This window comes from Ovis aries, chromosome 1, assembly GCF_016772045.2.
Source record: "Ovis aries strain OAR_USU_Benz2616 breed Rambouillet chromosome 1, ARS-UI_Ramb_v3.0, whole genome shotgun sequence".
Classification (NCBI taxonomy): Eukaryota; Metazoa; Chordata; class Mammalia; order Artiodactyla; family Bovidae; genus Ovis; species Ovis aries.
The window spans coordinates 115,003,416-115,028,540 of NC_056054.1; the positions used below are offsets into that span (position 1 = coordinate 115,003,416).

Consider the following 25,125-nt stretch of genomic DNA (forward strand, 5'->3'; position numbering starts at 1 on the left):
CTTGCTTTCTGGAACAGAGTTCTTAAAACCTTTATAATTTAAGAGTTTCCTAAGTGATAAAAGCACTAGGAGCATCTTTTGTTCTCATGATTGGTCTTTGACCCTCGTTTCTGACACAGCTCCTAAATTCCTTAGAATTTCCTGGGTTATAGGAGTGTGTCTTATGTTCTAATGAGGCAGTCTTGGTAGGCTCCTGGATAGCGTCCAAGAGGGCTGGTCCTCAGGAAAAGCAAGCCATGACTAGAAGCTTGGGACTTTTAGTTCCAATCCCCATTCTCTGGCAAGGGAAGAAAGGCTAGAGACTGAGTTAATGATTAATCATGCCTACATGATGAAGCCGTGATAAAAATCCCAACAATATGGTGTTCAGAGAGCTTCTGGGTTGGTGAGGACATCTAGGAGGGTGAAAAAGTGAAAGTGAAGTCGCTCAGTCATGTCCGACTCTTTGCAATCCCATGGACTCTTTGGAGTGTACCAGGCTCCTCCATCCATGGGATTTTTCAGGCAAGAGTACTGGAGAGGGTTGCCATTTCATGTTCCAGGGGATCTTCCCAATCCAGGGATTGAACCTGGATCTCCGGCATTGTAGGCAGACGCTTTACCGTCTGAGCCACAAGGAAAGACCCATCTAGGAGGGTAGGACATCTCCACTCCACAAGGACAGAAACTCCTATGCTCAGGACCCTTCCGGATCTCATCTTACGTATCTCTTCAGCTGACAGTTCGTTCATATCCTTTATTATATCCTTTACTGGTAAACACAAGTAAGAATTTCCCTGAGCTCAGTGTGCCATTCTAGAAAATTATCAAAACCAAGGAGGGGTCACAGAAACCCTGGTTTGTAGGTGATTGGTCAGAAGTACAGGTAACAACCTAGGCTTTGTGATTGACATCTGAAATGGGGGCAGTCTTGTGGACTCAATTTCTTAACTTGTGGGATCTGATGGAAACTCCAGGTGGACAGTATCAGAAATGAACAGAACTGTGGGACATCCAGCTGGTTGTTGAATAATTGCTTGCCAGAAACTGCACTCCCCCTCTGAGTACCCTCTTTCCCCCATATCCGGTGTCAGAAGTATTGTGAAAGCGAATTAAGGAGAATTTCCCCAGACAGAAACCAACACCCAAATGTTTTCTAGACCATTTGGTTACTTGCTGGTAAGAAAAGGAGCAGCAGGAACCTGGCGATTAAGAAAGTACTATATTTCTGCTCCTTAATGACAAGTAGGATGACCTTGGCTTCAACAGCAATAAGAAAAAAAGACAAAAAAAAAAAAAAAAGTAACACACAATTGGTTGCAGTCAGAGTAATGTCAAATAAATTATGAGAAACTATTCTACTCATCAAAGTGTAAAGGAATTTCAAAGGAAGGAAAGGAAGTTAACTAGTATTTATTGACCATACTCACTGGACCACTACCTTATAGTCACCATCTCACTTAATCCTCATCTCAGCAGACTTATTAACCATATTTTCTAGAACAGCTGAGGTTTGTAGATGTTAAGAAACTTTCCCACCAAAAATGATGACTAGCAACTGGCACAACTGGGTCCTGAATCTAGATCTATAATTAGTCTGTTAGGTTAGCAGTTGTTCTCAACTCTAACGAACTGCATCAAAATGACTTGGGGAAACGACTTTAAAATGCTAAAATTCTTAAACCCAGAGATCCTGACTCTGTGGGTCTGAGGGTGGGGGTCCAAAAATTTGAATTTCAAACAAGTTCACCATCACAAATGGTTTTGACTACTGAACTACATTAAAAAAAAAAAAAATTCTCTGTGAGAGTGATTCTTAACCTTTAGTTCAGATCACTTTACCAGAGAACATGGTCTGCCAGACAACAACTGAATAAAAATAATCTCTCATTTCAGTGTTTACCAGCATGTACTCAATGTATTTAATATTTAATGCATTTTAAATTGAATTGGTACTCAACTGAAACTTGAATAAATGAGCCATGCAACATGAATTAAAGTAACTAAATCATTAAATTCATATGTGATGGCAGTGAGGCTCTGACTTTTGCATTATCTGAAGCAGTACAAGCAAAAGTGAGGTACTGACACAGGACTGACAATTATGTACTTTGATGAACAGGAACATTTAGAAAACAGCCATCTATTATTACAGTCACCTTAGAAAAAAAAGATGATTCAACGCAAAAAGTTTAGAAAAGATATGATGTAATATTAAGCTGATTTTTAAACCAAATAAATCTAGCTTTATGAGAAACTCACATTGTCTTATTTTTCTCATTTAAATTGATAAAACTTTATCAGGGATCTAAATAGGTCCATCAGTTCAGTGCAGTCACTCAGTCGTGTCCGACTCTTTGTGACCCCATGAATGTGACCCCACACCAGGCCTCCCTGTCCATCACCATCTCCTGGAGTTCACTCAGACTCGCATCCATCCAGTCAGTGATGCCATCCAGCTATCTCATCATCTGTCATCCCCTTCTCCTCCTGCCCCCAATTCCTCTCAGCCTCAGAGTCTTTTCCAATGAGTCAACTCTTCGCATGAGGTGGCCAAAGTACTGGAGTTTCAGCTTTGGCATCATTCCCTCCAAGGAAATCCCAGGGCTGATCTCCTTCAGAATGGACTGGTTGGATCTCCTTGCAGTCCAAGGGACTCTCAAGAGTCTTCTCCAACACCACAGTTCAAAAGTATCAATTCTTCAGCGCTCAGCCTTCTTCAGAGTCCAACTCTCACATCCATACACGACCACAGGAAAAACCATAGCCTTGACTAGACAGACCTTAGTTGGCAAAGTAATGTCTCTGCTTTTGAATATACTATCTAGGTTGGTCATAACTTTTCTTCCAAGGAGTAAGTGTCTTTTAATTTCAAGGCTGCAGTCACCATCTGCAGTGATTTTGGAGCCCCCAAAAATGAAGTCTGACACTGTTTCCACTGTTTCCACTGTTTCCCCATCTATTTCCCATGAAGTGATGGGACCTGAAGCCATGATCTTCGTTTTCTGAATGTTGAGCTTTAAACCAACTTTTTCACTCTCCTCTTTCACTTTCATCAAGAGACATTTTAGTTCCTCTTTACTTTCTGCCATAAGGGTGGTGTCATCTGCATATCTGAGGTGATTGATATTTCTCCCAGCAATCTTGATTCCAGCTTGTGTTTCTTCCAGTCCAGTGTTTCTCATGATGTACTCTGTATATAAGTTAAATAAGCAGGGTGACAATATACAGCCTTGACGTACTCCTTTTCCTATTTGGAACCAGTCTGTTGTTCCATGTCCAGCTCTAACTGTTGCTTCCTGACCTGCATACAGATTTCTCAAGAGGCAGGTCAGGTGTTCTGGTATTCCCATCTCTCTCAGAATTTTCCAGTTTATTGTGATCCACATATTCAAAGGCTTTGGCAGTCAAGAAAGCAGAAATAGATGTTTTTCTAGAACTCTCTTGCTTTTTCCATGATCCAGCAGATGTTGGCAATTTGATCTCTGGTTCCTCTGCCTTTTCTAAAACCAGCTTGAACATCCGGAAGTTCACGGTTCACGTATTGCTGAAGCCTGGCTTGGAGAATTTTGAGCATTACTTTACTAGCATGTGAGATGAGTGCAATTGTGCAGTGTCAGACTATATTTATAGACCAACTAAAGTTCACTGTTATAGGATGTATAAAGAAGAAATTTTAGGACTTGGGAGTAATTTTAGGACTTTAAGAGTATTTGCAATTTAATTAAGATAATCAAATTTACCTGTATGGAATGATCTAAGAACTTATAACATGGTATGTTACTATGTGGTACATACTAGGAGAACAAATAAAAGAGAGATCTGTGTGGACTAGAGCAGGAAGTGAGGAATGGGTGAAAGAAGTGATAGCTGAATTCAATTTGGCTCGACAGGAAATAGAGGAAAAGAGAACCCTAAATGGAAAAGGAACAAAATACACCAGGATGGAAATAAGCTACTGAGGGCTGACAGTGATGGGAGCTGGGATTATGGTGAGGAGACCAGTCTGATGAGAACAGAGGGTATGTTTTAAAAGACAGTGAAAGACAGAAAAGACTCACAGACATACAGAACAGACTTGTGGTTGCCAAGGGTGAGGCCAGGTCCGAGAATTGGGGGAGTGATGGAATGGAAGTTTGGAGTCAGTAGATGCAAACCATTACATATGAATGCATGGACAACAAGGTCCTACCGCAGAGCATAGAGAGCAACGTCTTGGGATAACCCATAAAGGAAAAGAATATAAAAAGGAAAGTGTATATATGAATATATATATACACACACACACATATGTATAACTGAGTCGGAGTCATTTTTCTGTACAGTAGAAATTAACACATTATAAATTAACTACACTTAAATAAAATACATGTAGTGGAAGGTTAAGTTAAATAAGAAAAGTGGACTGGATGATGTGAGAAACACACTAGTACTGAAATAGTGAGTCTAAACATGAGCAGATAAAAGGACACTGTAGTTTCTTACTCTGCTATTGTGATATAATAGAAAATTTGACTTTAGGCCCTGGCTCCTGGCCAGCACTGCTAAAACTTGTAATTTGCTAACTGATAAAGGTGCTAGGAATATCTTTTGTTACAATAATTGGTCTTTGACCCTAATTCCTAACACAGAGCACCTAAACACCTTGGGTAATACGAGCATCTTTTGCTCTGAGGCAATTTATGGTGAGCTCCTGGATAACATCAGGATGAAGGCTGATCACCAGAAAGACCAAGCCATGATTAGAAGCTTGGAAATTTAGCTGCAATCCCCATTCTTTGGAGAGGGGCCAGAGGCGAGAGGTTAGAGACTGAGTTAGTAATCAATCATGTCTGCAGGATGAAAGGGTGGGGTTCAGAAAGCTTCTGAGTTGAACACATCCATGTGCCAGGGAGCACCCCAACTCAATGGAGACAGAAACTCTTGTGCTTGGGGCCCTTCAAGACCTTGCCGTATGTAGCTCACATCTAGCTACTCCTTTATATCCTTTATCATGTAACAAACCAGTAGACTTGTTTCCCCGAGTTCTGAGTCATTCTAGCAAATTATTGAAACCTGAGGAAGGAATTGTGGTAACTCCAATTTATAGTCCATCAGTCAGAAGTACAGATAACAATGTGGGACTTGCAACTGGCTGCTGAAGGGGCAGTAGTCTTGTGAGAGAGAGCTCCCTGTTAACTTGTGGGCTTTGGCACTAATGCCAAGTAGATAGTGTCAAAAACAACACTGTTTTTTGTGTGTGAGTATTATAAAGGCTGGAAGGTATCTGGGCATACAGTCCTTCCTGGGAGGACCCAGGGACACAACCTGAGGAACACAAGAAGGGGTCTGTGACAAAATTAACACTGCCCCTACCAGTTATAATCAGAGAAGGCAATGGCACCCCACTCCAGTACTCCTGCCTGGAAAATCCCATGGACGGAGGAGCCTGGAAGGCTGCAGTCCATGGGGTCACTGAGGGTCAGACACGACTGAGTGACTTCACTTTCACTTTTCACTTTCATGCATTGGACCAGTTATAATGGTTTGAGATTTGGCAGTACAGTAGAGTAGCTAAAGACAGCTTCCACTGTTTGACTGACTACATGGGTTCAAAGTTTGGCTCTTTTTCTAAATGTATGACTATAAACAAATTGTTTTTCTTAAGTGACTGAAGTTTTTGGTTTTACATCTGAAAAATGGGAATGGAAACTACTTCACGCAGTTGTGAGAATTAATGAGAAAATGCATGGACCTAGCACCTAGAATATATTCTATGAATGTGAACTAGTATTATTTAAATGCTGTATGCGAAAGGTATATAAATGGAAATTGTCTTAATGGGTTATCCTAGGGACAACATTCAGACATCAATTTGTTTATCTGTTGCCTGCTTAACAGTCAGTGAAAACTGAAGGGTAACTTTTTCAAATACTAATGACGAAATTAGATACTCTTACCTGGCACTTAGGAGAAGGCAATGGCAAGCCACTCCAGTACTCTTGCCTGGAAAATCCCATGGACAGAGGAGCCTGGTAGGCTGCAATCCATGGGGTCGCACAGAGTCGGACACGACTAAAGCGACTTAGCAGCAGCACCTAGTACTTATGTAGAAATGTTTTGATAAAACACACAGATACAGCCTTCTTTTTGAGAGAAATAAGATTAGGGGCTATGGAAAGAAGATGTTGAGAACTTAGAAGTGATTTCCTTCTAAAAGTTCATTAAATAAAGTCCATACTAGAAGATTTACTCTAGATAACAGAAGTCACTAGCCTAAAAGAATCTATTGGAATGACAATGTGACACTAAAACTCTGACAAAAAAAGCTATTTATCTCCAGAGTTTTCTGATACTGTCATTACTGGTCCTATTTTTTAACTTCCTTTTACAAAATTTGTTATAAATGATTAATTTTAACATAAGTGTTCACATTTCCTAGCCCTCCTCCCCAAGAATCTCTTAAACTTCCTTGAAATAACTGTTAGCACTATAGGATATTACAATACCAAAATCAGAAATACCCAGAGTATAAAAATCGTATTTTAAAAAGTCACATTAGACAAATATTTTTATCAATATTCAATTTGCATGGGCTCCTGATTTCTTAGGCTCTCTGCTGCTGCTACTAAGTTGTTTCAGTCAAGTCTGACTCTTTGAGACCCTATGGACCATAGCCCACCAGGATTCTCTGTCCATGGGATTCTCCAGGCAAGAATACTGGCATGGGTTGCCATGCCCTCCTCCAGGGGATCTTCCCAACCCAGGGATTGAACCAGCAACTCTTTTGTCTCCTGAATTGGCAAGCCAGTTCTTTACCACCAGCGCCACCAGGGAAGCCCAAGGTTCTCTATGCTATGTTACAATAATACAGGTTGATGTGAAAGTTGAGGATAGGATACTAGGAGGTTAAAGTAGAATATACCAAAAGTTTGCTTCCTTACATCCGGTTTAGAGTTCATCACAAGTTAACAAAGGTCATATATTTTATCGTTTCAGACTAAAAATTTCATTTGAATCCAAAACAAAGATACTGTTTAAAGTAACTCAAATGTATAGCCATAGACATAGATGAAGAATGAAGTAGATTAAGAGATTTGGAATGACTAAAAGGCAATACAGACACCTACTTTGAATTCAATGCTGTTTGTGTTAAGCCTGAACTCTAAATATGTATCTTAAAGCCAACAAATTCAGAATCTAACTTTTCCACCTAGAATACTGTGTTCAATGTTCATCACTGTTTACTTATGTAAAAGAAAATGAAAACTTCTAAATTGTGTAAGGTCAACACTAATACAACAGCGCCACCCAGTGAATATGCTGTGGAAACAAAAATGCTACTAGAATTTACCTCTAAATATTAGTGCATCTGTAGTGGAATCCACTCCAGTGTTCTTGCCTGGAAAATCCCACGGATGGAGGAGCCTGGTAGGCTGCAGTCCATGCTAAGGGTCGGACACAACTGAGCGACTTCCCTTTCACTTTTCACTTTTATGCATTGGAGAAGGAAATGGCAACCCACTCCAGTGTTCTTGCCTGGAGAATCCCAGGGATGGGGGAGCCTGGTGGGCTGCCATCTACGGGCTTGCGCAGAGTCGGACATGACTGAAGTGACTTAGCAGTACACCTAGAACCCCAACCTTTTAAATAAAATTATACACTAAAATGCCAATTCACAATATATAAAAGGATTATTACATATTCATTCATAATTAACTGCAGTTAAGATGTAAAAGGAACATTCCAACACTTGTAAAGAAAGGGTTTTGCCTGTTGGATACTACTTGTAATGTTAGCAAACAATAAATGTTAGCTGACAGGTCAAAGACGCACACTGTTTTCTCTCATGTTAATTGTTAGGCAGATATAAAAGTACCATACTCCTTTGGCTTGATAAGTTTTAACTATACCTCACAATACGTAGTTTCAAAGATTTCCTGATGCCCTTAATATGAAGTATGTGCTGATAATTTCACTTTTTTTAAGACATAAATAAATATTTATGTAAATGAACTGAACAGCAGCAACAATATGATCATCAAATTTGTAGACAAATTGATAATGTGATGTGGTCAAAAAATGCTATTAACAGTATGACTTCATATAGCATTAATATTCTACTCTGATCAGATCATAGGTGGAGTATTGTTTTCAGCTTAAAGTTCATACAAATTGAGCACTTCTCATCATTTTTATTTTTCATAGGAAATATAAGCAAATGAGGGAAAAGGCATGAAGAACCAAAATATATACAATAAAATCTTTTGAGCCCCAGTCTCCCTCCTCAGAGACTACTACTATTAATTTCTCCTGTTAGATGTACCATGTTTAAAACGGAGTAGTTCAGTTCAACAATGACTGGGTGCCCTGTTTGTGCCAGACATGGTGTAAGGTGCTAGGGAATCAAGTCATTTAGAATCAGCCCTTACAGCCCAGCCAGGTGCTTTGTGATAACCTGAAGGGGCAGGATGGGGGTGGTGGTGGAGTGGGGTGGAGGGAGGCCCAAGGAAGTGATATATATATAATTACGGCTGATTCAAGCTGTTGTACAGTAGAAACTAACAAAACATTGTAAAGCAATCTTCCTCCAACTGAAAAATAAGTAAAAAAAAAAAAAAAGAATCAGTCCTGTGTAGTAATGGAGACAAACACAAAACAGATCATTTCAACAAAATATAAACCTTTATTTTTTTAAAGTATACAAAGAACATTTCTGAGATTTCTCCCAGTTGCACTGTATCTGCCATTTTCATGTGTATCTCCCACAGGCATCTTGAGCTAGACACATCCAAAACTCAATCATCAGCCACCTCCCCCAGTGAGTTCACCTCTACATTTCCTAAATCAGAAAACGGCATTCCATTTATCCAGGCTCAAGCCAGAAAACTCTCACTTAGCAGATATTTATCAAGCATCTACAGTGTCTAAGAACTTCCAGGCTGTGAACATACGATAGCAAACAGGGTCTTCACTAAAACTTGTTTATGGAACTCTACCCTTTATTTCTCTCCCCTCTGCCCTTCCAATTCAGTTGTCAAATCTTGCCAGTTCTACTTCCTGAATTCCTCTGGGATTTATATTTCCATCCACACTGGCAGCCCTAGTACAGGCTGCCATCTTCTTTTCCTTGGCTTGGATTACTACAATCATGGCCTAACTGGTTTTCCTTCCATTAGTCTTGCCACTCCTCAATTCCATTTTCTCACAGTAGCCAGAGTCATCACCTAAAATACAAACCTAATCATGTTAAAACCCTTCAAACTTACTATTATCTTTAGGAAGAAGGTCAAATGCCTTAATATTATCAGCAATACTCTTCATGATCTGGGCCTGTTTACTTCCCCAGCCCTGCATCTAGAATCTCTGTTCCTGGACTATGCTTTCCTCTCACATCTGGGCCTTTACGGTTATCTCTATCTTGCCCTCCAGCCTTTAACCTGGCTAATTCCTATCTATTCACAAGCATGGGACCATTCAGACTGAACCACATTTTTTTAATTCGTGTTTCCCTTCCCTATGAGAATATAAGCTCTGTCACATCAATTATTAGATTGATTTCTACATTTACTTGTTCATTATTATATTTCCATATATAGCTCAGTGTCTGGCACAAAATAAGAGGCTAAGTATTTTCTGGATAAATCAATCAACACTCAGAAAGTCACAAGGAAAGTCACTAGCTCAGTCTGTGGATTAGGGAAAGGCTTTTTAGAACACATCTGAAAAATAAGTAAAGAAAGCAAGAGTTAGACAAAGAAAATCAAGACAGTCCAGAGAGTGTCAATGAGAATATGAAAGTTCTGTAAGTGTAAAACAGCATCATGAATGGGAAGTGGGTGTGATGGGAGATGATAGCGGAAATATAAACAGTGGTGAGATTATGGAGGTCCTAGGATACAGGCTATGGAGGTAGACTTTATCTTGTAGGTGATGGTGGTGGTGGCAGGGGGCGGGGGAGGGTTGTAGACATTTAAACAGACCAGTAAAATGGTCAGATTTACATTTAAGACTGATCATTCCAGCTGCTACTGAAAAGACAAATTGGGGGATATAGGTGAGGGTTGTAAGGCTGGAGGCAACAGTGAGATAGACTGGTAGTTGGAATAAAAGGAAGGGACAAATTAGAATCTGAATGCCTCATGAGACCTCCCAAATAGATCTATCTAGTAGGCAAATAAAAGTCTGAGTCTCAAGGAAGAAGTCAGATATAGCAGTACTTTTAGGATCCTTAAGCAAATAGCTTAAAACAATCAGTATGTATGGTACTCTGAAGGGGAATATTCATGCAGAAAAAGAGAAAAAAAAAATCAAGGTTTAAACGTATACTATTTAAAGGACACACAAAGAAAGAGCCCCTAAGAAGTATGAGATAAGTAGAACAAACAGGAGAAGAGCAAAGGGATTTAGGTTTCAAGAAGGGTCTGATCAAAGGTGTCAGAGGTAACAGAGGGTCTAGAAAGCAGCACTGATCAACAGCACGGGTAGAGTGGGGGCTATTCATTTTCCAAGATCAATAAGAGAGGCAGATAAATGTGGGGTGGACAGGAAGTTAAGATAGGTTACTTGTATTTTCTCAATTAACTAGGTACAAGGTTGCTGGAAATGTTTGTGGCCCCTAGGAAATCTCCATCCTCAAATCAGTGGGTCTTTGATGGCAAGGAGGGCATAAGACCCAGTCTTAGTAATTCACCTATTCCTACCACACTAGACCAAGTGAATCAATTTTTCATCCTTACTAACCCACTAAAAAAAAGTAGAAGCAATCTGGAAATCTTGTCACTTAAAAAGAGATTAAAAAAGTTTAACCAAAAGCACTAGCTACCACAGGAACACCACCTGAGTTAAAGACGAAGTCCTAGTTGCAGGCTGTGACGGCCTCACTGAGCATCCCGTCTTGTCAGCCAAAGGTCTCTCAGTCTTTACAGGTCTGTCATCTGGGACCTCAAGCGCAATCTAGAACAGAAAAAGAACACGAACTAAAAAAGGAACTGGCATAAAAATTGCAGGCACATGTGAATGTGTGTTAAGTGCTTGAAAAATACCATTTAGACAACTCTAGTCAATAAAAAAAGAAGTTGGAAGCTGAGGAAGGAGGAGGTAGTTATCACTGAAAGTTATAAGACTGGGAGCTGACAAATGATAAAGGAATGTCAAGAACTGGAGTAAGCTGAAGCTGCAGACCAAGAATCTGCTGTATGTCATTTTGTGTTATTTCCTCCAAGGTGCTCAACTGGAGATTTATGGGACAGATTCAGGATTAAGGTCTTGACAGGCACTGGGGTCTGAGGCAAGGAAACACAGGGCATCTGGATATTGATAAATCATGCGGTCTAGGCTGGGAAGGAAGGTAATGGCAGGAGGGCTGAGAGGGAAAATGAAATATAAGAGCACATATGGACCATGTGAGGGTATATAGGTGCAGGGGAGAAAGATGTTGCAGCCACAAAGAGTAATGGAATCTAATTTTCTGCGGTAGTTAATGTCTTTATGAATGATGACAAAACTCTAGACAGTCTAGGTTGGGATTTCTGTATTTCTGATGTTCTGCCTTCTACTCCACAATGACCAGTAACAGACAACTAAATGTTGAAAAGTCAGATCTACCCTTATAATCAAGACAACCTGAATAAATACCTATTAGTTTTTTCTTAACTTTAATTCTAATAAACTACCAACCTGCCATATCTACAGTAAAATTATCCCCCAAATACACAATTATTAGCCTATAAATACCATCATTCTGCTCTTCTTTTACCTCATTTTTCTCTCTCCGTATGGTTTGCAGGATATTTTACTGAGACAGTGTATAAATAATAATAGTCAAAATAACTAGTAATATTAATAATTATTCTGCCAAATACTTTACATGAATAAATCTAACCTTCATGACACCCTATAAATCAGATATTATAGCTATTTTAAAAATGCAGAAACCAGTTTAGTTAGGTTAAGCAAGCTGCGTGAGTCCACATAGATGGTAAGCAGTGTAATGAGGGATTTAAAGCCAGCTTCTGCTGACTCAAGATCTGAGCTCTCAGCCTTTACTGCTAACTATATTCCTTTTCTCTGTTTCTAAGAAGATATGGCCTAGTGGAGTTACGTGCATTCACAAGTAATCAGCTTGATTTGGCAAGTGCCAATGAGAAAGGTCTCTTTTTTCCAGACTCAATGTTTTAAAAAAATCTATTTCCTAACTAATTTTTGAGTTTTATTAGATTCAGACTTTTGAGAATGACATCAGTAAATGGACATAAAGCGGAAAAGAAAGCCCTAAACTACTGAATATGAAATGCACTTTTACTTCAAATCAGCATAAATTTCTATATTAATAGGTAGAGCCTTTACTCCCCCATACAACAAAGTACAAGAATTTGTGTCTACTGTCAATACAATCTTTCCAGCATTATTCTTCACTTGATTCAGTGCAGATTTCCTAACCAGTACATCACCCTCACTAATTAATACTGTACCCTGCAGTCCGATGCAAGTTCTATTATATCTTCCAGTGTCCCAATACATAATAAAACTAAATGGTTGTCCCCCATTCTCCCCGACAACTAAGCCATCCTATCGTCCCATCTTCTGCTGCACGGCCTTGATTTGTGACTAGGTATGAGGCGCCTGCCCCTCGTTCAGGCATCAACTATAGAATCCAACTCACTGAGGGACATGTGTGTTCAGGGAACAGTTCAGTGTTGGAAGGCACTGGCAGTGCCTGGCTCTTGTGGCAGCATGAAAGAAGGGAGGCAGAAGAAAAGACCAGGATTCTATCCTACATGGGAGTAGGAACTAGCAACCCACTCCATTATTCTTGCTTGCAAAATGCCATGGACAGAGGATCCTGGTGGGCTACAGTCCATAGGGTCACAAAGAGTTGGATGCAACTGAAGTGACTTAGCATGCACGCACGAACTTCTGCACATAGCTTTCGGTGGCATAATTTCCCTGAATTAACCCCTAAGTTGATGATGGTATCTATTAGCCCCTTTTCCCTTTTTAATGAATCCTAAAAGAGATATTGTGGATCACAAAAAACTATGGAAAATAAGAGATGGAAATACCAGACCACCTTATCTGCCTCCTGAGAAATCTGTATGCAAGTCAGGAAGCAACAGTTAGAAAGGGACATGGAACAGACTGGTTCCAAACTGGGAAAAGAATACGTTAAAGCTGTATATTGTCACCCTGCTTATTTAACTTATATGCACAGTACATCATGTGAGATGCAGAGCTGGATGAAGCACAAGCTGGAATCAAGACTGCCGGGAGAAATATCATTAATCTCAGATATGCAGAGGACACCACCCTTATGGCAGAAAGTGAAGAACTAAAGAGCCTCCTGATGAAAGTGAAAGAGGAGAGAGTGAAAAGCTGGCTTAAAACTCACATTCAAAAAACTATCATGGCATCCAGCCCCATCACTTCATGGCAAATAGATGGGGTAACAACAGAAACAGTGACAGACTTTACTTTTGGAGGCTCCAAAATCACTGGAGATGGTGACAGCAGCCATGAAATTAAAAGACACTTGCTCCTTGGAAGAAAAGCTATTACCAACCTAGACAACATATTAAAAAGCAGAGACATTATTTTTCTGACAAAGGTCTGTCTAATAAAAGCTAAGGTTTTTCCAGTAGTCATGTATGGATATAAGAGTTGGACTATAAAGAAAGCTGAGCGTCGAAGAATTGAAGCTTTCGAACTGCGAGGGTGAGAGTCCCTTGGACTGCAAGGAGATCCAACCAGTCCATCCTAAATGGTATCAGTCCTGGGTGTTCATTGGAAGGACTGATGCTGAAGCTGAAACTCCAATACTTTGGCCACCTGAGGCGAAGAACTGACTCGTTGGAAAAGACCCTGATGCTGGGAAAGATTGAAGGCAGAAGAGGACGACAGCGGGTGGGATGGTTGGATGGCATCACCGACTCAATGGACATGAGTTTCAGCAAGCTCGGGGAGTTAGTGATGGACAGGGAAGCCTGGCGTGCTGCAGTCCATGGGGTCGCAAAGAGTCAGACATGACTGAGCGACTGAACTGAACTGAAAAGAGATAATACCTGTAAGCATCCAACACAGAACCCGGGGGCTCTGCTCAAAAAACATCAACATTATTATCACTCTGAGTCTCTATGACTTACCTTGCCCCACTGACAGCCCCAAGTCCTCCTTTCCTTCTTACCCTGAGCTTAGCTTAAGTCTCCAGAAACCCTCTATTCATTTTCGCTCTACATCTCCAAAGCCAAACACGTCCATGGACCTCGGGAATTCCGCGGCAACGCCGGACTACTTCCCCAAACCGCGGCTCTGTCACTTCCTGCAGAAGTTCCGACTGATCGTCAACTCCGCGAAAAATAGTTCCGCCTAGAGCCCAGCGTTCTCTCTCGCAACTCCAGCGCCAACCGCTCTAAGCATATTGAGCCCAGCCGGTACCCGGCGCGGCCCGAGCGCAGGAAGTGGGCGGGGCGGAACGGGGAGGGACTTCCAGGGGAAGGCGGCTGGTTTGAAAATTGACAACGGTCGATGTTTGCTGACCTTTGACTTTGCGTGTAGCTGCTCCACGGACTCGCCGCTGTCCTGTGGGCGGCTGCTGCGGTAGGTGAGAGCAAAGAGACGCGCGTGGACGGAGTCCGGGAGACAGTGTGTGCTTTCTCGCTCTGGAGCCACGGGCCTGACTGTTTTCGTTCCACGCGTCGCTGGGGAGGAGGCTGCAGAAGCCCGCCTTTGGGTGCTGCGGGTGAGCGCATAGGTCGTTTTCGTTAGATTTTAGTCCCCAAAACAATCTGAACTCATTTCCTACGAAACGAATATCTGCCGTCTGGTACAGCAAAGATTACTCGAGAAGAAACTTGCAGTCCAGCTGGTCAGTTGAAGGTTGTATTTCTATATTTTTAACCGATTTATTTAGAAGCTAATGGGGTTCCAGATGGTGTCATAAATTTCCGTTACTCACACATCGCTTAACCAAAGTCAAACCAAAAATCGAAAGGCTAAAATATCATGTTGTTGTTCAGTCGCCAGGTCGTGTTCTTTGCGATCCACTGGACCGCAGCTCGTCATGCTGCGGTGTGATATTAGAAATATCATGCTTAATCCAAAAGTCAGAGGAAGAGGGCGGTGTATATATAGCGCTTTGCGTGCATGGCGCGATCATTTTTCCCTGAATAACTTCGGGAAACTTTTAATTTTTTTTAGGTTGGGACTCTTTTCTCTTTGTTTAGCATCGGCTCCCTGGCCTTTTGATTTCCACGATGTAGTTTGTTTTAGAAAAATGAACCTACTGTGCGCTGGTTTGTGGTGTTGCAGATAATGGGACACCGAGAGGTGATTAGCAGTAAATGACCTGCTACTTTACATATTAGGTCATTTATATACTTTATTTCACCAGAGAGCTCAAACTGGATTGGAAGGCCTCTTCACCTGTCTTTTTCTCTCCCTCTCCTCCCTATTCCGTTCTCCCTCCCTCTCCACATACTCGTGAATAAATTGGAACTGAAATTGTACTATCAAAGAAAATAGAAGTTAGATAGGAGAGATGGTTTCAAAGGGAAACATTGGAAGTTTGGGAAATGTCCTGGAAGAGACTAACTTGTAACAGAAAATTTATTAGGTTATTAAATTATAGAAGTTTTTAAAGCCAAGCAGAAACATTTGAATTTGATATGATGGGCAGGGCAAGTAATTATTTTTGTAAAGATGTTACCTGATGCATTTGTTGTTCTATGCAGATTAACTTGATGGCAAAGTGCACAAGTTTTAGAAGGTAGAGATGTGTGATAATAATTATGAAGATATTGTATTTTGCACCTCTTTCTCTATTGGAATAATCTCTGATCCAGATATATTAATAGTTTGTTTTGGAAAATTGACTTTTTTGCTGTCTTTCTTTGGGCAATGATTTTTAAATCTATGACTTAGATGAAAATATAGAATGCATATTTATGTTAAAAGGGACATATAACATGTGAGGTGTCAGAAGCTGGGTACAAAAAGATTCTGACAGTAAGAGTTGGACTGTGAAGAAAGCTGAGCGCCGAAGAGTTGATGCTTTTGAACTGTGGTGTTGGAGAAGACTCTTGAGAGTCCCTTGGACTGCAAGGAGATCCAGCCAGTCTATCCTGAAGATCAGTCCTGCGTGTTCATTGGAAGGACTGATGGTGAGGCTGAAACTCCAATACTTTGGCCACCTCACGTGGAGTAGACTCATTGGAAAAGACCCTGATGCTGGGAGGGATTAGGGGCAGGAGGAGAAGGGGTTGACAGAGGATGAGATGGTTGGATGGCATCACCGGCTCGACGCACATGAGTTTGTGTGATCTCTGGGAGTTGGTGATGGACAGGGAGGCCTGGCATGCTGCGATTCATGGGGTCGCAAAGAGTCAGACACGACTGAGCAACTGAACTGAACTGAACTGAACTGATAGAAGGAAAGTCTGGAATTATGAAATTCAATAATAGGAAATTGGAATAATAGGAAATGTTTGCATTATGAAATTCAATAGTATGAAATAGGAATAATGGGGAATTCAGTCATAGGAAATACAAATCCTTAAGGTTCAAATAATCAGTTATGTAAAAAGAGCATGGAAAAGTCCTGGCTTGTGGACTACAAAGTCATATAAGAAGTCATGGAGAAGTGGGCTACGTTGAAAAAGTTCTGGGACTTGGAGTCAAACACACACACACACACACACACACACACACACACACGTTTGTCAGTAAGTGTTATAATAGCATGAGATCAGCAGTGACTGTTGCCAACTCTATTGATATTCCACCGTAATCAGACCATATCTGGAGTGTTAGGTTCAGTTTGAGCATTACATTTTAAGAAGACTCCGTGAAGTAGTTTTAGAGGAAAGTGAGTAGAATGATAGTTTCTAAAACAGTCATAAATGGAGTGGCTATTCTTAAACTATACTTACTTTAGATCAGAGAGGACTAAGCAGAGAGATAGGATAGCTTTCTTCACATTTTTGAAAGTGGAGTCATGTGACTGAGGATTAATAAATTCTATTTAGCTGCAGTGACAAGAAGTAGGACCAGAAGATGAGTTATAACAAACTGATTTCTGTATAGTATGAGAAAGAATTATCTGATTATTAGAGCCACACTAAGGTGGACAAAAAGTTGCCTTGAGACAGTGAATTCTGTGATGTTTCAAATGTTTAAGCAGAACTGGTAAGTTATTTGTCAATCACTTTTCAGGGTGTTTAGCAGCTTGCTGGGCCTACTACCCACTAGATTCCAGTAGCATCCTCAGTCTAGTGCAGACAAGCAAAAGTGTCTCCAAACTTGTGAGAACAATTGCTCTAGGAGAACACAGGTGCGAATATTTCACTATTGAAGGACCTTGTAGGGAGTGGTGTTTTTGTTATTTTGTTTTTCAAGTTCTCACTCTGGTGATTTGAGTTCCTGCCAGTTACGGCTATTCATAGGCTTCCCTGGTGGCTCAGACGGTAAAGAATCTACCTGCAGTGCAGGTGACCTGTGTTCAATCCCTGGGTCAGGAAGATCCCCCGGAGAAGGGAATGGCAAGCCACTTCAGTATTCTTGCCTGGAGAATTCCATGGTCAGAAGAGCCTGGTGGGCTACAATCCATGGTGTCGCAAAGAGTGATGATGACATGACTGATGACTTTTACTCACTTACAGCTATTCTATTCTTGCTCTTTTTTTTTTTCTCTCTGGTCCCACTTACATCTTAAACCTTCTTAATCTCACTGTGTATCATTAAATAGAATGTCAAATCAGAGTACAATGCAGCTTATTGTTTATTTACCCTGTGTTGCTGTTGTTTGTGTATAGATTCTGCTGATAGTGTTACCTATATATTTTACTTTGAAGATTAATTCTCAGGATCTTATTGAACTCTGCCTCCCAAACTTTAAAAAAAACAAAAAACATAGTTTCTCATCTGTCTGTTCAACCTAAGTCCTCTTTCCCATGAAAAAGAAAACAGCATTAGTTAAATTAGAAAATGACTGTGTTGCTTTAGAATAAAAGCTGTTTTAGAATATATATGTGTGTATATATATATGTGTGTGTAAATATGTGTGTGTGTATGTGTGTATATATTTGTTTTTAGTGTCACCTTACTAGGATGTGTGATGGTTTGATGATAGCACCACGTTAAATATAGCTCAACCCTGGCTTGTTAATTTTGTCCTTACATTTGTCAGCTTCCAGGTGGTGAGAACTGCTGGTTGTGCCGTGTTTCTGACCTTTGTTTTTAATTCCTTCAAGCCAACAGGAGACTCCCAAGATGGAAACTTTGTCTTTTCCCAGATATAATGCAGCTGAAGTTGTGGTTCATATTCGAAACAAAATCTTAACAGGAGCTGATGGTAAAAACCTTTCCAAGAATGATCTTTCTCCAAATCCCAAGGTAAAACGTGGTTCTTCTTGCATGTGGTTAGTATACAGGCTACACTAGGTCTGTAATGTGTGGGGAAAGGCATGTATATCACTGTTTGATATAGGCTAGTAACTTTAATCTAGAGAAAATCTGTCAACTAGAGTTATTTTAAAATAACACTGTTTTTTATGTGGGGCAACTTCTACATTCCCATTAGGAATTCAAGTCTTTAATGCAGTTGTTTTCTTCCGAAAAAATCTTCTAAACCATAGATGTATTACAGTATATTAAACTTTTTATTATTGGAGTAGTGGTCTGAGAGTATCATTTATTGGTAAAGCTTGAAGGAACTTACTCCAGGTAGTTTCCAATCACAAAAAGTGCTTAGAAGCAATCTTCTTGGAAAGCTTACAGATTAATTTTCTTGCATTAGGCCCCAACGGGGAATTGTCTTGTTTTGACAGATAGTATATTTTTATGTCTTTAGCTGTTAAATGCAAAAATGAACTATTCATGTGTCACAGAAAATCCCAAAGTCTCCTTCCATTTTCCTGTGTTCATCTTGAAGTGATAACATAATAAAACCTAGTTTAATGATGTAGAACTTAAACTTTTTGATCTTGATGACTCTTTAATTCTTTAAAATGGAAGCAATAATCTCAGAATAAATAAACTTGTTTGTATATGGATGACAAAAGGTTCTATACGCAGTGTTTTGGAATTGCTGATTTAGAAGATGAAAGTTAAAAATCCCATACTATCCTAATTAAATGTATACCTCCTGGATCATAGTAGTCCCTTAAACAGCTAAGGCATCTTAATTAACATCTGAGGCGTCAAACAAAATTTCCCATGTTCTTTTTAAAAATAAAACAAAACAAAAAAAACGCCCTCATTATTTTTGTCATATGTTTGATGACATGTTTTAAAAGACTAACCTATTCTTCCATTCCCTAATATGGATAGATTGCCTGGATTAGATATGAATATTCTTGTTATCATTCTGTGTATAAGCGTAAACAACTGAACTTATTGACCAGTACATATGACTTAGCGCATATGAGCAAATTGATGAGTATATAAGGTGTTTTAAAATATGGAAAAATTAAGGATGAGATGTACGGAGAGAGTAACGTGGAAACTTACAATACCATATGTAAAATAGATAGCCAACAGGAATTTGCTGTATGACTCAGGGAACTCAAACAGGAGCTCTAAAAATCTAGAGGGGTAGGATGGGGAGGGAGGCTCAGGAGGGAGGGCACACGGGTGTACCTATGGCTGATTCTTGTTGATGTTTGACAGAAAACAGCAAAATTCTATAAAGCAATTATCCTTCAATTAAAAAATAAAGTGGCAAAAAAAATATTTCAAGGGAAACGGAGTAATGTTGTCACTCTTCTTTTTATCCATTAACTACAGTATTGGACAGTAATGGTGATAGTGGTACAACAGAGTGTTAAAAATTATTTTTCTGTTATAGCCTGAAGTTTTGCATATGATCTACATGAGAGCTTTACAGATCGTATATGGAATTCGACTGGAGCATTTTTACATGGTGGGTTTAAGATGAAGCGAAATTATGTTCTTTTGCTGCATTTCTCCTGCTTACATTGAGTATTGGTTTTCAGGATAGGAGGTTCTTCACTTTATTTTTAGCAAAATCAAAGGCTTATTTAAAGTTAATGTCATTTACAAAGGAATCTTAGGTGTAGTAATGATATATATTGATAGCTTTACTAAGATGAAAACTACTACTGAAAACCTAGATGACACAAGTTATTGATTCCCTGCAGTTATTCATAAATTTCCAGGCTCATCTTCAGAGACTACAATAAGCAATAGCAAAGTCTTCACAGATACTGTTCTCTTCTCAGGAAAGACTTCCAAATTGGGATAAGAGATATGCACTGAGATTGAAAACAGTTGAAATAAAGCAGTTGAGCTTTTAGCAGATTAGGTATTTTTAGTAGGAAGATTATTTTTCTTAATCTTTTTTTGCTGTTAAGTCTTCAGGGCATCAATTGAAGATGTACAAAAAAGCAATATCTGTAGAATCTCAATATGTATTGTTTGAAAATCGAAAGGTTTGTCTTTTATTTGCTGTGAAAACTTGTTAAGGCTTAGTTTCTTTGTCTATAAAATAAAGTTAGTACTCTGTTCTACTGTTATTACAGAAATTAAGAAGGGATATGTTAAGAATATGTTTATATAATTTAGGAGGGTACCTGATATTTAGCAAATGCTAACCATTACCCCTTTATTTTTTCATTCATTTAAAAAGTCTTTACTGAGCACTCACTATGAACTGAGCATTATTAATATTAGTGACATGTCAGGTTTGGGCCAGGATCTGCCTTGCTTGTTCAAATTAATGATAGTAAGTTAATATATTTTGATTTTAATATGTGATTAAACTTTCTTAAGGTTGAAAATTTTTCTCATTTTGTCTAATCAATTTGTAACTTGAATTTTGTGATTTATTACATTTAGATGCCAGTGAACTCTGAGGTCATGTATCCACATATAATGGAAGGCTTCTTACCAGTCAGCAATTTGTTTATTCACTTGTAAGTAAAGAGTCATTATTTTCTTAGTCCACATTCATATTTACATTACATTTGGCTTTCTTAAAGACATAATTTTCTTTGGAAAGGAATTTCTACCATTTTTCTCTCCATTCCCTCCCATAAATATTCAAAATTGTACATTTCCAGCAATATAGCTAGCTGCCCCCACTTCAGTTCTTTCAGTTGATGTATTAAGATACTATGAGTCTAAAATTGTTAGAGTTTTGCATCTTAGAGAGTCCTAGTACTTCCAAGAGTATGTGTTGTTTATTAGAATCTATAACTATACCTTGGTATTACATGAATACTTTTGTAATATACAGAAAAAGTAGATTTCAGTGCTATATGATTATGTATTGTAGACTTCTGACTCAGTCCTATGATATTGAGAAATATATCCAGAAATCTTTTTGATAAAAAGATGTTTATCCTTTTTGACTTAGTATGTAACTCAAAAGATACTTTTCAATATGCTTGCTCCACTTTATCTTCAAGGGACTCATTTCTGCCCATCTGTCGGGTGAATGACTTTGAGATTGCTGATATTCTATATCCAAGTAAGTGAAAATTAAGACAGTTTTTAATGTTTGGCCTTAATCTAACATTTTACCTTTCTATCAATAATGTGAAAAAAAGAAAAGACTTAATGGAACTTGGATTTAGAAAGTGTGTCTTGATTCTCAAGGATGAATTTTTTAATACCCCATTATTGGAAATTATTCCTTTGTAAAGTCACAGAAAAGCTGTTTTTTTGATTAGTTTTTCTTAACTCCTTACATTTGAAAATGTTCTGTAAGTTTGAGATTATGAATACAAACAATATGTAAGCTGTGATGTTGCATAATGAATTAATCATACCAGTTTTATCAAATATCATAATTACTTTTTACCATGAAGAAAACACCTTTTAACAGGATAATCATGATAGTCATGATATTGTATTAAAATGTAAAGTTCTCCTAATTTTGTGTCCCTTAATTTATTTGACTCTTTAGTGTTTACAAATCAAGTTATTTTATGTTTCAAGATATTAGGTGTACTATATAAAAATTTATTTTTATCCCATTTTGGATCTCTTTTTTTGTTTATTGGCATATAAATTATACAAAATAAAAATTCACTAATTTTAAATGCATAACTGGATAAATCTTAGTAAAAATATATAGTTATATAACCAGCACCACAGTCATGACCTGCAAAGTTCCCTTATATCCCTTTACAGTCTACTTTTTATCCCTGTAATATTTTGACTTTTCAGAACCTCATGTAATTGAAATCATATAGTCTATAGTCTTTTGTGTCTGGCTTCTTTAATTTAGCATAGTGCTTTTGAGATTTGTCCACGTTATTGCATTTATTAGTACTTTGTTCTTTTATTTTAGAGTAGCAGTCTATCATAAGTATACAGTTTATTTATCTGTTGTCCAGTTGGTAAGACGTTTGAATTGCTTCCTGTTTTGGCCATTGTGTATAAAGTTGCTGTGAACATTAGTGTACAGATCTTTGTATGCACATATTTTCATTTCTATGGATAAAGGTTGCTGTTGTTCAGTTGTTCAGTCTTGTCTGACTCTTCGTGACCTCATGGACTGCAGCACACTAGGCTTCCCTGTCCTTCACCATCTCCCAGAGCTTGCTCAAACTCAAGTCCATGGAGTCAGTGATGCCATCCAACCATTTCGTCCTCTGTCGTACCCTTTTCTTCCTGCTTTCAATCTTTCCCAACACTGGGGTCTTTTCTAATGAATCGACTTTTTACATCAGGTGGCCAAAATATTAGAGCTTCAGCTTCAGCCTCAGTCCTTCCAATGAATAGTTAGGACTGATTTCCTTTAGTATTGAATGGTTTGGTCTCCTTGCAGTCCAAGGGACTCTCAAGAGTCTACTCCAACACCACAAATCAGAAGCACCGATTCTTCGGCATTCAGCCTTCTTTATGGTCCAACTCTCACATCCATACATGACTACCAGGAAGAGCATAGCTTTGACTATATAGATCTTTGTTGTCAAAGTGTTTTTCCTAATTTTTAATACGCTATCTAGGTTGGTCATAACTTTTCTTCCAAGGAACAAGTGTCTTAATTTTGTGGCTGCAGTCACCATCTCCAGTGATTTTGGAGCCCAAGAAAATAAAGGCTGTCACTGTTTCCATTCTTTCCCCATCTATTTGCTATGAAGCTAAGGGACTGGATGTAATGATCTTGGGTTTTTGAATGTTGAGTTTTAAGGAAGCTTTTCACTCTCCTCTTTCACCTTTATCAAGAGGCTTTTTAGCTCCTCTTCACTTTCTGCCATAAGAGTGGTGTCATCTGCATATCTGAAGTTATTGATATTTCTCCTGGCAGTCTTCATTCCAGCTTGTGCTTCATCCAGCTCGGCATTTCACATGATGTACTCTACGTATAAGTTAAATAAGCAGGGCAACAAAATACAACCTTTCACAATTTTGAACCAGTCTTTTATTTCATGTTTGGTTCTAACGGTTGCTTTTTGACCCGCATACAGGTTTCTCAGGAGGCAGGTAAGGTCTGGTACTCTCATCTCTTTAAGAATTTTCCACAGTTTGTTGTGATCCATACAGTCAAAGGTTTTCAGGTCAGTTCATTTCAGTCACTTAGTCATGTCTAACTCTTTGTGACCCCATGGACTGCAGCACACCAGGCCTCCCTGTCCATCACCAACTCCCAGAGTTTACTCTAACTCATGTCTATCGAGTCAGTGATGCCATCGAACCATCTCATCTTCTGTTGTCCCCTTCTCCTGCCTTCAATCTTTCCCAGCATCAGGGTCTTTTCAAATGAGTCAGTTCTTCGTCTCAGGTGGCCAGAGTACTGGAGTTTCAGCTTCAGCATCAATCCTTCCAGTGAATATTCAGGACTGATTTCCTTTAGGATGAACTGATTGGATCTTCTTACAGTCCAAGGGACTCTCAAGAATCTTCTCCAACACCACAGTTCAAAAGCATAAGTTCTTCAGCGCTCAGCTTTCTTTATAGTCCAATTCTCACATCCATACATGACTACTGGAAAAACCATAGCCTTGACTAGACGGACCTTTATTGGCAAAGTAATGTCTCTGCTTTTTAATATGTTGTCTAGGTTGGTCATAACTTTTCTTCTGAGGATTAAACATCGTTTAATTTCATGGCTGTAGTCACCATATGCAGTGATTCTAGAGCCCAGAAAAATAAAGTCAGCCATTGTTTCCACTGTTTCCCCATCTATATGCCGTGAAGTGATGGGACTGGATGTCATGATCTTCGTTTTCTGAATGCTGAGCTTTAACCCAACTTTTTTACTCTATTCTTTCATTTTCATCAAGAGGCTCTTCAGTTCTTCTTCACTTTCTGCCGTAACGTTGGTGTCATCTGCATATCTGAGGTTATTGGTATTTTTCTCATCAGTCTTGATTCCAGCTTGTGCTTCATCCAGCCTAGCATTTCTCATGATGATACTCTGCATATAAGTTAAATAAGCAGGGTGACAGTATACAGCTTTGACATACTACTTTCTTTGTTTGGAACCAGTCTGTTGTTCCATTTCCATTTCTAACTGTTGCCTCCTGACCTGCATACAGATTTCTCAAGAGGCAGTTCAGGTGTTCTGGTATTCCCATGTCTTTAAGAATTTTCCACAGTTTGTGGTGATGCACACAGTTAAAATACTTTGGCATAATCACTAAAGCAGAAATAGATGTTTTCTGGAACTCTCTTGCTTTTTCAGTGATCCAGCGGATGTTGGCAATTTGATCTCCGGTTCCTCTGCCTTTTCTAAAACCAGCTCGAACATCTGGAAGTTCATGTTTCGCGTATTGCTGAAGCCTGCCTTGGAGAGTTTTAAGCATTACTTTACTAGCGTGTGAGATGAGTGTAATTGTGTGGTAGTTTGAGCATTCTTTGGCATTGCCTTTCTTTGGGATTGGAATGAAAACTGACCTTTTCCAGTCCTGTGGCCACTGCTGAGTTTTTCAAATTTGCTAGCATATTGAGTGCATCACTTTCACAGCATCATCATTTAGGACTTGAAATAGCTCAACTGGAATGCCATCACCTCCACTAACTTTGTTCGTAGTGATGCTTCCTAAGGTCCACTTGACTTCACATTCCAGAATGTCTGGCTCTAGGTGAGTGATCATTCCTTCGTGATTATCTGGGTTGTGAAGATCTTTTTTGTATAGTTCTTCTGTGTATTCTTGCCACCTCTTTTTAATATCTTCTGCTTCTGTTAGGTCCATACCATTT

The 25,125-nt window shown here is 39.1% G+C and overlaps 1 protein-coding gene and 1 long non-coding RNA gene across 15 annotated transcripts in view; one reads left to right on the top strand and one right to left on the bottom strand.

Moving 5' to 3' along the window:
* Window positions 1-8,621: 8,621 nt before the first annotated feature.
* LOC105613604 (uncharacterized) lies at window positions 8,622-14,277 on the bottom strand. Of its 2 annotated transcripts, none has more exons than XR_001043345.4 (2): window positions 14,100-14,277; window positions 8,622-10,914 (listed from the first exon to the last, which is right to left on the bottom strand). It is a non-coding gene; the product is annotated as an uncharacterized LOC105613604 (long non-coding RNA). The 2 variants fall into 2 exon arrangements; XR_009600691.1 differs by having other exon boundaries at window positions 8,622-14,001.
* A 153-nt stretch (window positions 14,278-14,430) lies between these two features.
* NUF2 (NUF2 component of NDC80 kinetochore complex) overlaps window positions 14,431-25,125 on the top strand; it is a 40,900-nt gene continuing 30,205 nt past the window's right edge. The window contains exons 1-6 of one of the 13 annotated variants that reach the window (XM_060415736.1): window positions 14,431-14,832; window positions 15,910-16,115; window positions 18,211-18,345; window positions 19,799-19,873; window positions 20,809-20,885; window positions 21,381-21,442. In XM_060415736.1, coding sequence (XP_060271719.1) covers window positions 16,113-16,115; window positions 18,211-18,345; window positions 19,799-19,873; window positions 20,809-20,885; window positions 21,381-21,442 — 352 coding nt within the window. In that variant the 5' untranslated portion in view covers window positions 14,431-14,832; window positions 15,910-16,112. Of the gene's footprint in view, window positions 14,833-15,909; window positions 16,116-18,203; window positions 18,346-19,798; window positions 19,874-20,808; window positions 20,886-21,380; window positions 21,443-25,125 lie in introns of all 13 variants that reach the window. The other 12 variants (XM_060415746.1, XM_060415734.1, XM_042257144.2 and 9 more) reach the window with 12 other exon arrangements.